Raw genomic sequence first — 16,265 nt, 5'->3', positions numbered from 1 at the left:
TTGCAAGAAGAGCTTGAGTTAGGGTTGTTGCTGGTTAAACAGAGGGGATAAATAAATATCTAAAGCAAATTTGGCTGCGAACCTTTTTGTCCTGCAGATAACGCCGTAGATAAAAGGAAAAATAGATAACAATACTAAATGACTTCCTTGTGTTGATTCTGCACACGCTACAAAAGTAGGCGTGTTCATATTGAACCAATCCAGTTGATACTAACAAATCGTTATATAACTGCAGAACAACGGTCTTTCACTAACCGTTTTCTTTAGCAACTCATACAAGCCGACTTTTACGTCTTGCACCTTTTTGCGGTCGAGTCTACAATCATGGCCAAGGACATGACACTTCTCTGGGGCTCCGGCTCTCCTCCGTGCTGGCGTGTCATGATCGCTCTGGAGGAAAAGCAACTGCAGGGATACGATCAGAAACTTCTGTCCTTCGAGAAAGCAGAGCACAAGTCTAAAGAAGTCCTGGACATCAATCCCAGAGGACAGGTAGTGTTTGGCTTTTATTATATCTTCTTAGACAATGAACGATACATTTTTTAAAGAGTAGCCTACAACCGCACACACGTATTCTATTGTTTTGTCACTTGGCAAGTCCCTACACAGAAATCATACATTGATTTGTGTTGTGGTTTGCGGTGTTCGCTGTGCTGCAGTTGCCCATTTTCTTCTGCAGTCGCTATAATGTGGCAGAGTTTTGTGTTGTATGTGTAACGGATGTGAAATGGCTAGCTAGTTAGCGGTGGTGCGAGCTAGCAGCCTTTCAGTCGTGGTTCCCATTGCTTTGCAAGGGCCGCGGCTTTTGTGGAGCGATGGGCAACGATGCTTTCGTGGGTGACTGTTGTTGATGTGTGCAGAGGGTCCCTGGTTCGCGCCCGTGTCGGGGCGAGGGGACGGACGTAAAGTTATACTGTTACATATGCGTACAACCGTTGTCTAGACTTTTGGAGCACACACACACCTATTGCATAACTATTATGTGAGAAGTGCATTGTCATGCTTACCTCAGCGTTCTGTTCTCTCCCTCCCAGCTCCCTGCGTTCAAACACGGAGACAACATACTCAACGAGTCATATGCAGCATGCATGTACCTGGAGGTAAGATCTGGGTCTGACTTTTAGCTCTGGTCCTGGTCGTTAATAACTAGTTTTACTAATAGTAGAGAAACTCCCTGGACCAGAGCGAGGTCTAACTAGCCTAATTTTAATTTTAAGGTATAATTCTCTCATTATTTCAACAAAGCTGTGTCATATTTTCATTTTACAATCCAACTTGTGTAAGTTTTAATTATATTTTATTTAAAGGGACACTTCAAAATGTTTCAACTTCATACGAATCTCCAACGTGTGAGAATGGAGCGTTTCTATGATTTGTAGTTATAAAAATAAATAAATCTGGAGGAAGATCGCTGTGCATTGTGTGATTTTAATCAATTATGAGTAGGCATTGTCTACTAATTGGTCAATGATGTCATTGGAAACACATTCCTCAATTAATATTTTTTTACTGTAACATAGAAACATGCCATTTTTACATGTTGGGTTGGTGCTGATGAATATGAAGTAGAAATGTCCCTTTCAGCAGGCAACTGTTAGGGATACCCCCCCCCCCCCAACCCTTTGACTACAATAATGAACAACACCTACTGACATTTGATGGCACCGTGACATTTGAGTCCTAGCATTGTATACACTTACAAGACATTGACATCAGTAATACACATCTTTTTTTAACCAAAGGTCCATAGCTAGCGACTTCTAGATAGAGGTACTTTTTTAAACTTAGACCTGAATAAAGCCATAGGCCGAGCGCCCTTAGCCTTGGTATATTGGTCATGTACCACAAACCTCAGAGGCGCCTTATTGTTATTATAAACTGGTTTCCAACGTAACTAGAGCAGTACAGGCTTTGTCGTGGTATACGGTCTGATATATCACGGCTTTCAGCGTTCTGGGCTCGACCCACCCAGTTTATACGTGTGTGTTACTAGGTTTTGGCCTTTCTAGGGAGTTTTTCCTAGCCACCGTGCTTCTACACCTGCATTGCTTGCTGTTTGGGGTTTTAGGCTGGGTTTCTGTACAGCACTTTGAGATATCAGCTGATGTACGAAGGGCTATATAAAATAAACTTGATTTGATGTTACTATTCACTGTTTTGATTTAATTTTTTTTGTAGGAATTCAATGAGCTCACGAAAGTGATACTTTAATATAAAGTACGTTCAATATATCAGCTCATCAAATGTAGTGTACTGCTCTGCTGGTATTGGCCCACTAGGTGTCGCTAATGCACTGCGCTGTAAGAGTTGACTGTTATTCTGAGTTGACCCCCAGTTCAATGTTCTCTCTCTCTCTCTCCCCTGACAGAGCCGATTCAGGTCCCAGGGACCCCAGTTGATTCCTGAGGGCCAAGTAGAGCAGGCCCTGATGTACCAGCGCATGTTTGAGATCCTCAACCTCAGTGACAAACTCAGTAAGACACACACACACAACTGTTCCTTGTGACAACAAGGTAATGATGCCCGCTGGGCGACAATGGTGCTGCTTGGCTGTTATTCAGATGCTCGGCACCCCAGAGTAAAGCTCTCGTTTTAAAAGCTGATGTCCTAACAAGCATTGTTGCACGGAGCCATTTTCCCAACAGGCCCTGTGTTACTGACTGATGCCGTGGGCTGTGTCTCAAATGGCACCCTGTGCACTTCTTTTAAAAGAGCCCTGGTCTAAAGCAGTGCACTGATTAGGGCTCTGGTCTAAAGTAGTGCACTATATAGGGCTCTGGTCTAAAGTAGTGCACTATATAGGGCTCTGGTCTAAAGTAGTGTACTATATAGGGAATAGGGCTCTGGTCTATAGTAGTGTACTATATAGGGCTCTGGTCTAAAGTAGTGCACTATATAGGGCCCTGGTCTAAAGTAGTGCACTATATAGGGCTCTGTCTAAAGTAGTTTACTATATAGGGAATAGGGTTCCATTTGGGGACGTAACAATTCTTTAAACATTTCTTAAAGCGACACAGTCAGCAATAGTTAAAATAAATAAACCTCCACTGTGTGTTACAACAGGGTAGTGAGTGCTCAAACCTAGGTGATCTGTCCAATCGCATGCTGGCTGATTCCCTATGTAGTGCGTTAGTTTAGACCAGGGCCCAGAGGGAGGGGGATTACAGGCCTTGATTACATGCTTTAGCGTGGAGGGTTGGCCTAGACAACATTTTGAAGGATGTGTGAAGTGGACACCGATGTCTTTTCATCTGTGATTCACTTATAATATTCTCTCATACAGGTCTCCCACGTGCCCCCCCCCCCCCCCCAGCCATCCAACACGTTCCATGTGTTGTCTTCATCAACTTCCTGCCCCCCCCCCCCCCCCCACGTGTTTCTTCATTCTATCGAGGGGCCATATGATGATGCCTATTACGACTTTGTTTTGCCGTTTGTCTCCCAGGTAACGTCATCTACTACAACTACCGTGTCCCCGAGGGGGAGAGACATGACTCGGCTATCAAGAGGAACAAGGAGAACCTGGCCACTGAAATCAAGCTGTGGGAGGGATACTTTCAGAAGGTGCACACGCACACACACACACACACACACTAGCAAACATTTTACAAATGCGTGCGTGCGCACACACCCTCACCAATTATTGGTAGACTTAAGCCTTAATGCTAAAATATTATATATATATATATATATAAAAAAAATCAAATCCATTTCGGAATACTGACTGTCCAAACAACAATCTTCACGAGACATAAATCGGATTTGTGTGTGCGTGTTCAGACAATTTTGCTGACACGGCTACGCTAGTAGTCATGGTAACAACGGGTGTGTATGAACGGTGGCGTAGGCTGCTTGTGTTTCCTATCACTTAGAAGTTACGTAACAAGCTTAAGGTGACAACAATGCCTGTCGTTGACATTTCCCCAGTTCAGAATCATGGCGTAAGAACACTTAAAGCTTCAACGGATCCGACTTTCAAAATGAGTCCTTTTGGCTAGCTGCGGCGGTCGGGCTAGCTGCGGCGGTCGGGCTAGCTGCGGCGGTCGGGCTAGCTGCGGCGGTCGGGCTAGCTGCGGCGGTCGGGCTAGCTGCGGCGGTCGGGCTAGCTGCGGCGGTCGGGCTAGCTGCGGCGGTCGGGCTAGCTGCAGCGGTCGGGCTAGCTGCAGCGGTCGGCTAGCTAGGTAGCAGTTTGGCATTTCTAGCACATACACTTATTTGTTTTGTAAACAATTTAACAAGCTACTTAGCAACCACATGTTCTTGTCAACCGAGTAGCTAGCTAGAAAGCAAAAACATTTGCCCAGTAACAGTTTTTGCCCCCAAGTGGCTTTTAAATTCCGAGTCCCATGTGACCAGGAATCAGATTTGTGTCTTGCAATATCTGCTTTGCTGTGTGTTTTGGCTGTTCAGACTGCAGGGAAAACAACACATATTTTTTGAATCGGATATGTAAAAATAGGATTTGAGTCACATCAAACTGCCAGTGTGAACAAGGCTTAATAAATTTGCTTGTTTCCAGATGGCGGTGGGTTCTTACCTGGCAGGAAAAGCCTTCTCATTGGCTGACGTTATTGTCTTCCCTGTGATTGCCTACGCCTTCCGCTTTGGGTAAGCGTTTCACCCGTGTAGTATCAGTGGGATCACAGAAGGGATGTGTGGACATATGGATCAATGAATGAGTATGCAAAGATGGATGGGTGAATGATTTATTTATTGCGATTTGTGTATCCTCTCCCTCCAGGCTGTCTACGGAGCGTTACCCCAAACTGGGAGCATACTACAATATGATGAAGGACAGACCCAGTGTTAAAGCTACCTGGCCCCCACACTGGCTGGAAAACCCTCAGGGAGGGGACGCTCTCAAGGAGTTCTGAGACTCACAGGAACACACAACACATCTTAAGGATGTTTAATAGGCACTTCCTCTATATCACTGTTGTAACCGCGGGAAACACATGTTGCTTTTAAATGCAGGTTTCCTCAGATGCTAATCAGTCAAGTAGTTTTGCACCAAGTGAACACCAATTTTCTTTGCCTTGCCTTTCTGGGGGTTTTGTAACAAATGTTTATTTTTTATTTTTTATATATATATATATATATAAGTAGGGGAACTGAAACATTAATCACAAAGTGTGTTTTTACGAACATGACTTTATAATAACAGTATGTCCTCCATATAATTTCTGTATTTTGTGTACAGACCCACATACCTGGTGTAGAATTAATAAAAAATCATACCAAACACTGCTACTAAATGTTGTATATATTCAAGGTAAAATCAAATGTAGTCTACATGAGTATACACATTGAGATGTTGGTAAAACGAACAGGGTTTCCATGTGTAACGGATGTGAAATGGCTAGCTAGTTAGCGGGTACGCGCTAGTAGCGTTTCAATCAGTTACGTCACTTGCTCTGAAACCTAGATGTAGTGTTGCCCCTTGCTCTGCAAGGGCCGCAGCCTTTGTGGAGCGATGGGTAACGATGCTTCGTGGGCGACCGTTGTTGATGTGTGCAGAGGGTCCCTGGTTCGCGCCCGGGTCGGGGCGAGGGGACGGACTGAAAGTTATACTGTTACACATGCCGATAAGCTGTGAGGTCATGGTTGTTGCTCCTTTCCAATGATCTGAGTGGTAATACTACTGAAGCTCCATCTACTCAGGCTTTTAACGATGTTTAATCAGTCGTCTTCCTCTATATTTTTATTTTATTTCACCTTTATTTAACCAGGTAAGCTAGTTCAGAACAAGTTCTCATTTACAACTGCGACCTGGCCAAGATAAAGCATAGCAGTGTTACACGAACAATAGTTACACGTGGGATAAACAAACATACAGTCCATATAAGAAAATTAAAAGTCTATATACACTGTGTGCAAATGAGGTAAGTTAAGGCAATAAATAGGCCATAGTGGTGAAATAATTACACTTTAGCAATTAATCACTGGAATGATAGATGTGCAGAAGATGAATGTGGAGATACTGGGGTGCAAAGGAGCAAAAATACATAACAGGATGAGGTAGTTGCCTGGGCTATTTACAGATGGGCTATGTGCAGTAAGCTGCTCTGACAGCTGGTGCTTAAAGTTAGTGAGGGAGATGTGAGTCTCCAGCTAATGAAGGGGATGAGGGAAGGAATCTGACTTGTTCCTTAAGGGTTTGTAAGGTCTACGCTTGTTGTGTTTGGCGCATGTGACATACAGTTTGATTTAGGGGAAGGGTTAGCTACATTGCTAAGTGTTTGCAAAGTAATTTAAAAAGTAGTTGACCAGTTTGCCAATTACCCTGCAAAGTTGACTGGTATATTGTGCTGTAGAGAGACCTGTTCTACCTGAGTCAGCTGAAGTGGGGTGGCAAATACTAAGTAGGGTCTCCACTAAGTAGGGTCTCCACTAACAAAATGTGTGTAGTTCTGGAGGGGGACAACCTTCTGCCTGCTTTTCATTCCACTCTATAGTGCCCGATGCACTACACTGTATAGTACCAGGTCATTTAAATCTGTGCTGTTGGAGGTGTCCGACAAAGTCCCCCATCGCAAAACTACACATATTTGGAATTGAAAAGCATAAGCTAATGTCTGCTAGCATCGCTTGCTAAACCCCAGTTAACAGGGTTTATATCAGTGTGTTAAAGCACACGCAGTCTCTCCAACTCCATTCAATTGCATCCAAAATAGATACTCCTCTTCTAGATTGATAGATAGGGCTATATATATATATATATATAGCCCTATATATAGATTTCATAGACTACCTCTTTCAGGGTATAGATTCAATGCAGTATTATATTCAATGCTTATATTTATCTAATTAAGGATTTATGCATAATAAGCTTCTAACTTATAGCCTCTGTCTCTCTGGCCTCTCTCCTTAAACAACACGTCTTAGCTCTTGGGGTCCCATGCAGGAAAAGCTAGACTAGAATAGCTTGTTGATATTTATTTATTTTTTTGCATTTTTTAATACCAATAGACCTTTTGAAGAGGAACGCAAGCCTTTTTTTTGCTGAATGTTGGGTATTTCGAAAGGAGATCGAACGCGAGGTGGTAGATAATAGCAGTTAATTCAGACCCATTCAGATGGTGGTAGACTATAGCAGTTATTAATTCAGACCCATTCAGATGGTGGTAGACTATAGCAGTTATTAATTCAGACCCATTCAGATGGTGGTAGACTATAACAGTTATTAATTCAGACCCATTCAGATGGTGGTAGGCTATAGCAGTTATTAATTCAGACCCATAACCATTCAGATGGTGGTAGACTATAGCAGTTATTAATTCAGACCCATTCAGATGGTGGTAGACTATAGCAGTTATTAATTCAGAACCATAACCATTCAGATGGTGGTAGACTATAACAGTTATTAATTCAGACCCATAACCATTCAGATGGTGGTAGACTATAGCAGTTATTAATTCAGACCCATTCAGATGGTGGTAGACTATAGCAGTTATTAATTCAGAACCATTCAGATGGTGGTAGACTATAGCAGTTATTAATTCAGACCCATAACCATTCAGATGGTGGTAGACTATAACAGTTATTAATTCAGACCCATTCAGATGGTGGTAGACTATAACAGTTATTAATTCAGACCCATAACCATTCAGATGGTGGTAGACTATAGCAGTTATTAATTCAGATCCATAACCATTCAGATGGTGGTAGACTATAGCAGTTATTAATTCAGACCCATTCAGATGGTGGTAGACTATAGCAGTTATTAATTCAGACCCAGACCCATTCAGATGGTGGTAGACTATAGCAGTTATTAATTCAGACCCATAACCATTCAGATGGTGGTAGACTATAGCAGTTATTAATTCAGACCCATAACCATTCAGATGGTGGTAGACTATAACAGTTATTAATTCAGACCCATTCAGATGGTGGTAGACTATAACAGTTATTAATTCAGACCCATTCAGATGGTGGTAGACTATAGCAGTTATTAATTCAGACCCATAACCATTCAGATGGTGGTAGACTATAACAGTTATTAATTCAGACCCATAACCATTCAGATGGTGGTAGACTATAACAGTTATTAATTCAGACCCATTCAGATGGTGGTAGACTATAACAGTTATTAATTCAGACCCATAACCATTCAGATGGTGGTAGACTATAGCAGTTATTAATTCAGACCCATAACCATTCAGATGGTGGTAGACTAGACTATAGCAGTTATTAATTCAGACCCATTCAGATGGTGGTAGACTATAGCAGTTATTAATTCAGACCCATTCAGAAGGTGGTAGACTATAGCAGTTATTAATTCAGACCCATAACCATTCAGAAGGTGGTAGACTATAACAGTTATTAATTCAGACCCATAACCATTCAGATGGTGGTAGACTATAGCAGTTATTAATTCAGGCCCATAACCATTCAGATGGTGGTAGACTATAGCAGTTATTAATTCAGACCCATTCAGATGGTGGTAGACTATAACAGTTATTAATTCAGACCCATTCAGATGGTGGTAGACTATAACAGTTATTAATTCAGACCCATTCAGATGGTGGTAGACTATAACAGTTATTAATTCAGACCCATAACCATTCAGATGGTGGTAGACTATAGCAGTTATTAATTCAGACCCATAACCATTCAGATGGTGGTAGACTATAGCAGTTATTAATTCAGACCCATAACCATTCAGATGGTGGTAGGCTATAACAGTTATTAATTCAGACCCATTCAGATGGTGGTAGACTATAACAGTTATTAATTCAGACCCATTCAGATGGTGGTAGACTATAGCAGTTATTAATTCAGACCCATTCAGATGGTGGTAGACTATAACAGTTATTAATTCAGACCCATAACCATTCAGATGGTGGTAGACTATAACAGTTATTAATTCAGACCCATTCAGATGGTGGTAGACTATAGCAGTTATTAATTCAGACCCATAACCATTCAGATGGTGGGAGGTTATAGCAGTTATTAATTCAGACCCATAACCATTCAGATGGTGGTAGACTATAACAGTTATTAATTCAGACCCATTCAGATGGTGGTAGACTATAACAGTTATTAATTCAGACCCATTCAGATGGTGGTAGACTATAGCAGTTATTAATTCAGACCCATTCAGATGGTGGTAGACTATAGCAGTTATTAATTCAGACCCATAACCATTCAGATGGTGGTAGACTATAGCAGTTATTAATTCAGACCCATAACCATTCAGATGGTGGTAGACTATAACAGTTATTAATTCAGACCCATAACCATTCAGATGGTGGTAGACTATAGCAGTTATTAATTCAGACCCATTCAGATGGTGGTAGACTATAACAGTTATTAATTCAGACCCATAACCATTCAGATGGTGGTAGGCTATAGCAGTTATTAATTCAGACCCATTCAGATGGTGGTAGACTATAACAGTTATTAATTCAGACCCATTCAGATGGTGGTAGACTATAGCAGTTATTAATTCAGACCCATTCAGATGGTGGTAGACTATAACAGTTATTAATTCAGACCCATTCAGATGGTGGTAGACTATAACAGTTATTAATTCAGACCCATAACCATTCAGATGGTGGTAGACTATAACAGTTATTAATTCAGACCCATAACCATTCAGATGGTGGTAGGCTATAGCAGTAATTAATTCAGACCCATAACCATTCAGATGGTGGTAGACTATAACAGTTATTAATTCAGACCCATTCAGATGGTGGTAGACTATAGCAGTTATTAATTCAGACCCATTCAGATGGTGGTAGACTATAACAGTTATTAATTCAGACCCATAACCATTCAGATGGTGGTAGACTATAACAGTTATTAATTCAGACCCATTCAGATGGTGGTAGACTATAACAGTTATTAATTCAGACCCATAACCATTCAGATGGTGGTAGACTATAGCAGTTATTAATTCAGACCCATAACCATTCAGATGGTGGTAGACTATAGCAGTTATTAATTCAGACCCATAACCATTCAGATGGTGGTAGACTATAGCAGTTATTAATTCAGACCCATAACCATTCAGATGGTGGTAGACTATAACAGTTATTAATTCAGACCCATAACCATTCAGATGGTGGTAGACTATAGCAGTTATTAATTCAGACCCATAACCATTTAGTCTAATTATAGTCCTATATTATTTAAGGATGTCATTAGGTTGATGAAGGTAAGGACAACGAAACTTATTTAACTGTTGAAAGCCAGGAAGTAATGAAGCAACAATAGAGAGAAAATCAGTTAGGCTAACATTAAGGAAAATATTATGAAAGGTATATCTGAGTCAGCCTACTCATTTTACAAATAGGCCCTATTATATTTCAAAATTAAATCAAATCCGCTAGCCTATACTAGCCTATACCTGCCTATAGTAGCCTATACTAGCCTATAGTAGCCTATACTAGCATATACCAGCCTATACCAGCCTATACTAGCCTATACTAGCCTATAGTAGCCTATACCAGCCTATACTATCCTATACTAGCATATACCAGCCTATACTAGCCTATAGTAGCCTATACTAGCCTATAGTAGCCTGTACCAGCCTGTACCAGCCTATACTAGCCTATACTAGCCTGTACCAGCCTATACTAGCCTATACTAGCCTATACTAGCCTATACCAGCCTATACTAGCCTATACTAGCCTATACCAGCTTATACTAGCCTATAATAGCCTAAACTAGCCTATAGTAGCCTATACTAGCCTATACCAGCCTATAGTAGCCTATACCAGCCTATAGTAGCCTATAGTAGCCTATAGTAGCCTATACTAGCCTATACCAGCCAATACTAGCCTATACTAGCCTATACCAGCCTATACTAGCCAATTACTAGCCTATACCAGCCTATACCAGCCTGTACTAGCCTATACCAGCCTATACCAGCCTATACTAGCCAATACTAGCCTATACTAGCCTATCCCAGCCAATACTAGCCTATAGTAGCCTATACTAGCCTATACTAGCCTATAGTAGCCTATAGTAGCCTATAACAGCCTATACTAGCCTATACCAGCCTATAGTAGCCTATACCAGCCTATAGTAGCCTATAGTAGCCTATACTAGCCTATACCAGCCAATACTAGCCTATACTAGCCTATACCAGCCTATACTAGCCAATACTAGCCTATAGTAGCCTATACTAGCCTATACCAGCCAATACTAGCCTATACTAGCCTATACCAGCCTATACTTGCCAATTACTAGCCTATACCAGCCTATACCAGCCTGTACTAGCCTATACCAGCCTATACCAGCCTATACTAGCCAATACTAGCCTATACTAGCCTATCCCAGCCAATACTAGCCTATAGTAGCCTATACTAGCCTATACTAGCCTATACCAGCCTATAGTAGCCTATACTAGCCTATACTAGCCTATAGTAGCCTATAGTAGCCTATAACAGCCTATACTCGCCTATACTAGCCTATCCCAGCCAATACTAGCCTATACTAGCCTATACTAGCCTATACTAGCCTATACCAGCCAATACTAGCCTATACTAGCCCATACCAGCCTATACTAGCCAATACTAGCCTATAGTAGCCTATACTAGCCTATACCAGCCAATACTAGCCTATACTAGCCTATACCAGCCTATACTAGCCAATTACTAGCCTATACCAGCCTATACCAGCCTGTACTAGCCTATACCAGCCTATACCAGCCTATACTAGCCAATACTAGCCTATACTAGCCTATCCCAGCCAATACTAGCCTATAGTAGCCTATACTAGCCTATACTAGCCTATACTAGCCTATACCAGCCTATAGTAGCCTATACTAGCCTATACTAGCCTATAGTAGCCTATAGTAGCCTATAACAGCCTATACTAGCCAATTACTAGCCTATACCAGCCTATACCAGCCTGTACTAGCCTATACCAGCCTATACCAGCCTATACTAGCCAATACTAGCCTATACTAGCCTATCCCAGCCATTACTAGCCTATAGTAGCCTATACTAGCCTATACTAGCCTATACTAGCCTATACCAGCCTATAGTAGCCTATACTAGCCTATACTAGCCTATAGTAGCCTACAACAGCCTATACTAGCCTATACTAGCCTATCCCAGCCAATACTAGCCTATAGTAGCCTATACTTGTAACTTTGTAGGCCGCATGTGCAGCACCAGAATTGCATGCTCTGTCCCTGCTTTATCATGGTTTGAACGATGTGAATAATTCCAGTCCATATAATACAGTATAATATAATACAGTCTAATACAATACAGTACAGTAATACAGTATAATATAATGCAGTATATTACAATACAGTACAGTAATACAGTATAATATAATACAGTATATTACAATACAGTACAGTAATACAGTATAATATAATACAGTATAATACAATACAGTACAGTAATACAGTTCACACTAAAAAAGATTAGCCTACTGGAGATAGTTTCATTGATTTACCCAAGAGAGCATATAGCTAGCTACATCTATAGGCTTTTATGTTTTTCTGTTGTGTGTAATGTGCAGTAGCCTATATCATAATATGCAGTATGTTTTTGATAACTTATGATATCACATGTACTGCATATGTATTGGATAACAGCACAATCATTTGGGCTTGGGCTCATTAAATGTCTTTAATGTAGGACTCATTAAATGTCTTCAATGTAATGTAGGGCTCATTAAATGTCTTTAATGTAGGGCTCATTAAATGTCTTTAATATAGGGCTCATTAAATGTCTTTAATGTAATGCAGGGCTCATTAAATGTCTTTAATGTAGGGCTAATTAAATGTCTTTAATGTAGGGCTCATTAAATGTCTTTAATGTAATGTAGGGCTCATTAAATGTCTTTAATGTAGGGCTCATAAAATGTCTTTAATGTAGGGCTCATTAAATGTCTTTAATGTAGGGCTCATTAAATGTCTTTAATGTAATGTAGGGCTCATTAAATGTCTTTAATGTAGGGCTCATTAAATGTCTTTTATGTAGGGCTAATCAAATGTCTTTTATGTAGGGCACCTTAAATGTCTTTAATGTAGGGCACGTTAAATGTCTTTAATGTAGGGCTAATCAAATGTCTTTTATGTAGGGCACGTTAAATGTCTTTAATGTAGGGCTAATCAAATGTCTTTAATGTAGGGCTAATCAAATGTCTTTAATGTAATGTAGGGCTCATTAAATGTCTTTAATGTAGGGCTCATTAAATGTCTTTTATGTAGGGCTAATCAAATGTCTTTTATGTAGGGCACCTTAAATGTCTTTAATGTAGGGCACGTTAAATGTCTTTAATGTAGGGCTAATCAAATGTCTTTTATGTAGGGCACGTTAAATGTCTTTAATGTAGGGCACGTTAAATGTCTTTAATGTAGGGCACGTTAAATGTCTTTAATGTAGGGCTAATCAAATGTCTTTAATGTAGGGCACGTTAAATGTCTTTAATGTAGGGCTAATCAAATGTCTTTTATGTAGGGCACCTTAAATGTCTTTAATGTAGGGCACGTTAAATGTCTTTAATGTAGGGCACCTTAAATGTCTTTAATGTAGGGCACGTTAAATGTCTTTAATGTAGGGCACGTTAAATGTCTTTAATGTAGGGCACGTTAAATGTCTTTAATGTAGGGCACCTTAAATGTCTTTAATGTAGGGCACCTTAAATGTCTTTAATGTAGGGCACGTTAAATGTCTTTAATGTAGGGCACGTTAAATGTCTTTAATGTAGGGCTAATCAAATGTCTTTTATGTAGGGCACCTTAAATGTCTTTAATGTAGGGCACGTTAAATGTCTTTAATGTAGGGCACCTTAAATGTCTTTAATGTAGGGCACGTTAAATGTCTTTAATGTAGGGCACGTTAAATGTCTTTAATGTAGGGCACGTTAAATGTCTTTAATGTAGGGCACCTTAAATGTCTTTAATGTAGGGCACCTTAAATGTCTTTAATGTAGGGCACGTTAAATGTCTTTAATGTAGGGCACGTTAAATGTCTTTAATGTAGGGCACCTTAAATGTCTTTAATGTAGGGCTAATCAAATGTCTTTAATGTAGGGCACGTTAAATGTCTTTAATGTAGGGCACGTTAAATGTCTTTAATGTAGGGCACCTTAAATGTCTTTAATGTAGGGCACGTTAAATGTCTTTAATGTAGGGCACGTTAAATGTCTTTAATGTAGGGCACGTTAAATGTCTTTAATGTAGGGCACCTTAAATGTCTTTAATGTAGGGCTAATCAAATGTCTTTAACCTGTCTAGGACACACGTTCCGCTAGCGGAACCCCCCCCAACATTCCACTGAAAAGGCAGCGCGCAAAATTCAAAAATATTTTTTAGAAATATTGAACTTTCACACATTAACAAGTCCAATACAGCAAATGAAAGATAAACATCTTGTTAATCTACCAATCGTGTCCGATTTTTTAAAATGTTTTACAGCGAAAACACAACATATATTTATGTTAGATCACCACCAAATCCAAAAAACACACAGCCATTTTTCCCAGCCAAAGATAGCTTTCACAAAACCCAGAAATAGAGATAAAATTAATCACTAACCTTTGAACATCTTCATCAGATGACACTCATATGACATCATGTTACACAATACATTTATGTTTTGTTCGATAATGTGCATATTTATATCCACAAATCTTGTTTTACATTGGCGCCATGTTCAGAAATGCCTCCAAATGTCTTGAATGTAGGGCTCATTACATGTATTTAATGTAGGGCTCATTACATGTATTTAATGTCGGGCTCATCAGGCATCAGACTTACATTTTTGGATCAAAGCTCTAATCTAAAATCCAGACATAGGGCTATTTATATGTTTTATAATGCTTTAGTATGACACTTCCTGTTTTGGCAGGAAATACCGGTTTACCAGGGAGAAAAGTTATTTATTCTCAAGATGGAACATTTGTAAAATACAGGGGAAATATTAATCCGTCATTAAACTAGGGGTTAGAGTTAGGGTCAGAATAGGAGTTAGGGTCAGAATAGGGGCTAGAGTTAGGGTCAGAATAGGGGTTAGGTTAGGGTCAGAATAGGGGTTAGGGTCAGAATAGAGGTTAGGGTCAGAATAGAGGTTAGGGTCAGAATAGAGGTTAGAGTTAGGGTCAGAATAGAGGTTAGGGTCAGAATAGGGGTTAGGGTCAGAATAGAGGTTAGGGTCAGAATAGGGGTTAGGGTCAGAATAGAGGTTAGGGTCAGAATAGAGGTTAGGGTCAGAATAGGGGTTAGGGTCAGAATAGGGGTTAGGGTCAGAATAGGGGTTAGGGTCAGAATAGGGGTTAGGGTCAGAATAGGGGTTAGGGTCAGAATAGAGGTTAGGGTCAGAATAGAGGTTAGGGTCAGAATAGAGGTTAGGGTCAGAATAGGGGTTAGGGTCAGAATAAGGGTTAGGGTCAGAATAGAGTTTAGGGTCAGAATAGGGGTTAGGGTCAGAATAAGGGTTAGGGTCAGAATAGAGGTTAGGGTCAGAATAGGGGTTAGGGTCAGAATAGGGGTTAGGGTCAGAATAGGGGTTAGGGTCAGAATAGGGGTTAGGGTCAGAATAGGGGTTAGGGTCAGAATAGGGGTTAGGGTCAGAATAGGGGTTAGGGTCAGAATAGAGGTTAGGGCCAGAATAGGGGTTAGGTTAGGGTCAGAATAAGGGTTAGGGTCAGAATAGAGGTTAGGGTCAGAATAGGGGTTAGGGTCAGAATAGAGTTTAGGGTCAGAATAAGGGTTAGGGTCAGAATAGGGGTTAGGGTCAGAATAGAGGTTAGGGTCAGAATAGGGGTTAGGGTCAGAATAGAGGTTAGGGTCAGAATAGGGGTTAGGGTCAGAATAGAGGTTAGGGTCAGAATAGGGGTTAGGGTCAGAATAGAGGTTAGGGTCAGAATAGGGGTTAGGGTCAGAATAGGGGTTAGGGTCAGAATAGGGGTTAGGGTCAGAATAGGGGTTAGGGTCAGAATAGAGGTTAGGGTCAGAATAGGGGTTAGGGTCAGAATAGAGGTTAGGGTCAGAATAGAGGTTAGGGTCAGAATAGGGGTTAGGGTCAGAATAGGGGTTAGGGTCAGAATAGGGGTTAGGGTCAGAATAGAGGTTAGGGTCAGAATAGGGGTTAGGGTCAGAATAGGGGTTAGGGTCAGAATAGGGGTTAGGGTCAGAATAAGGGTTAGGGTCAGAATAGGGGTTAGGGTCAGAATAAGGGTTAGGGTCAGAATAGGGGTTAGGGTCAGAATAGGGGTTAGGGTCAGAATAGGGGTTAGGGTCAGAATAGAGGTTAGGGTCAGAATAGGGGTTAGGGTCAGAATAGGGGTTAGGGTCA

At 40.7% G+C, this 16,265-nt stretch overlaps 1 protein-coding gene across 1 annotated transcript; it reads left to right on the top strand.

Moving 5' to 3' along the window:
* Positions 1 to 202: 202 nt before the first annotated feature.
* gstr (glutathione S-transferase rho) lies at positions 203 to 5,250 on the top strand. The gene is made up of 6 exons (XM_038983980.1): positions 203 to 492; positions 1,035 to 1,100; positions 2,369 to 2,474; positions 3,446 to 3,564; positions 4,520 to 4,608; positions 4,742 to 5,250. The coding sequence occupies exons 1-6, from the start codon at positions 325 to 327 to the stop codon at positions 4,872 to 4,874; spliced, it is 681 nt and encodes a 226-aa protein (XP_038839908.1). The 5' UTR covers positions 203 to 324; the 3' UTR covers positions 4,875 to 5,250.
* The last annotated feature ends 11,015 nt before the right edge of the window (positions 5,251 to 16,265 follow it).

The sequence above is a fragment of the Salvelinus namaycush genome, unplaced genomic scaffold, assembly GCF_016432855.1.
Source record: "Salvelinus namaycush isolate Seneca unplaced genomic scaffold, SaNama_1.0 Scaffold2045, whole genome shotgun sequence".
Taxonomy (NCBI): domain Eukaryota; kingdom Metazoa; phylum Chordata; class Actinopteri; order Salmoniformes; family Salmonidae; genus Salvelinus; species Salvelinus namaycush.
Note: the sequence above shows the minus strand (reverse complement) of the source record. Positions and strands in the feature narration are given on the sequence as shown.

Bases quoted from the DNA above. Each gene is read 5' to 3' on its own strand.
- gstr (XM_038983980.1), top strand. From the start codon at position 325: ATGGCCAAGGACATGACACTTCTCTGGGGCTCCGGCTCTCCTCCGTGC. The intron at 1,101-2,368 runs GTAAGATCTGGG...CTCCCCTGACAG, and splicing joins CAGCATGCATGTACCTGGAG to AGCCGATTCAGGTCCCAGGG. The intron at 2,475-3,445 runs GTAAGACACACA...TTTGTCTCCCAG, and splicing joins CAACCTCAGTGACAAACTCA to GTAACGTCATCTACTACAAC.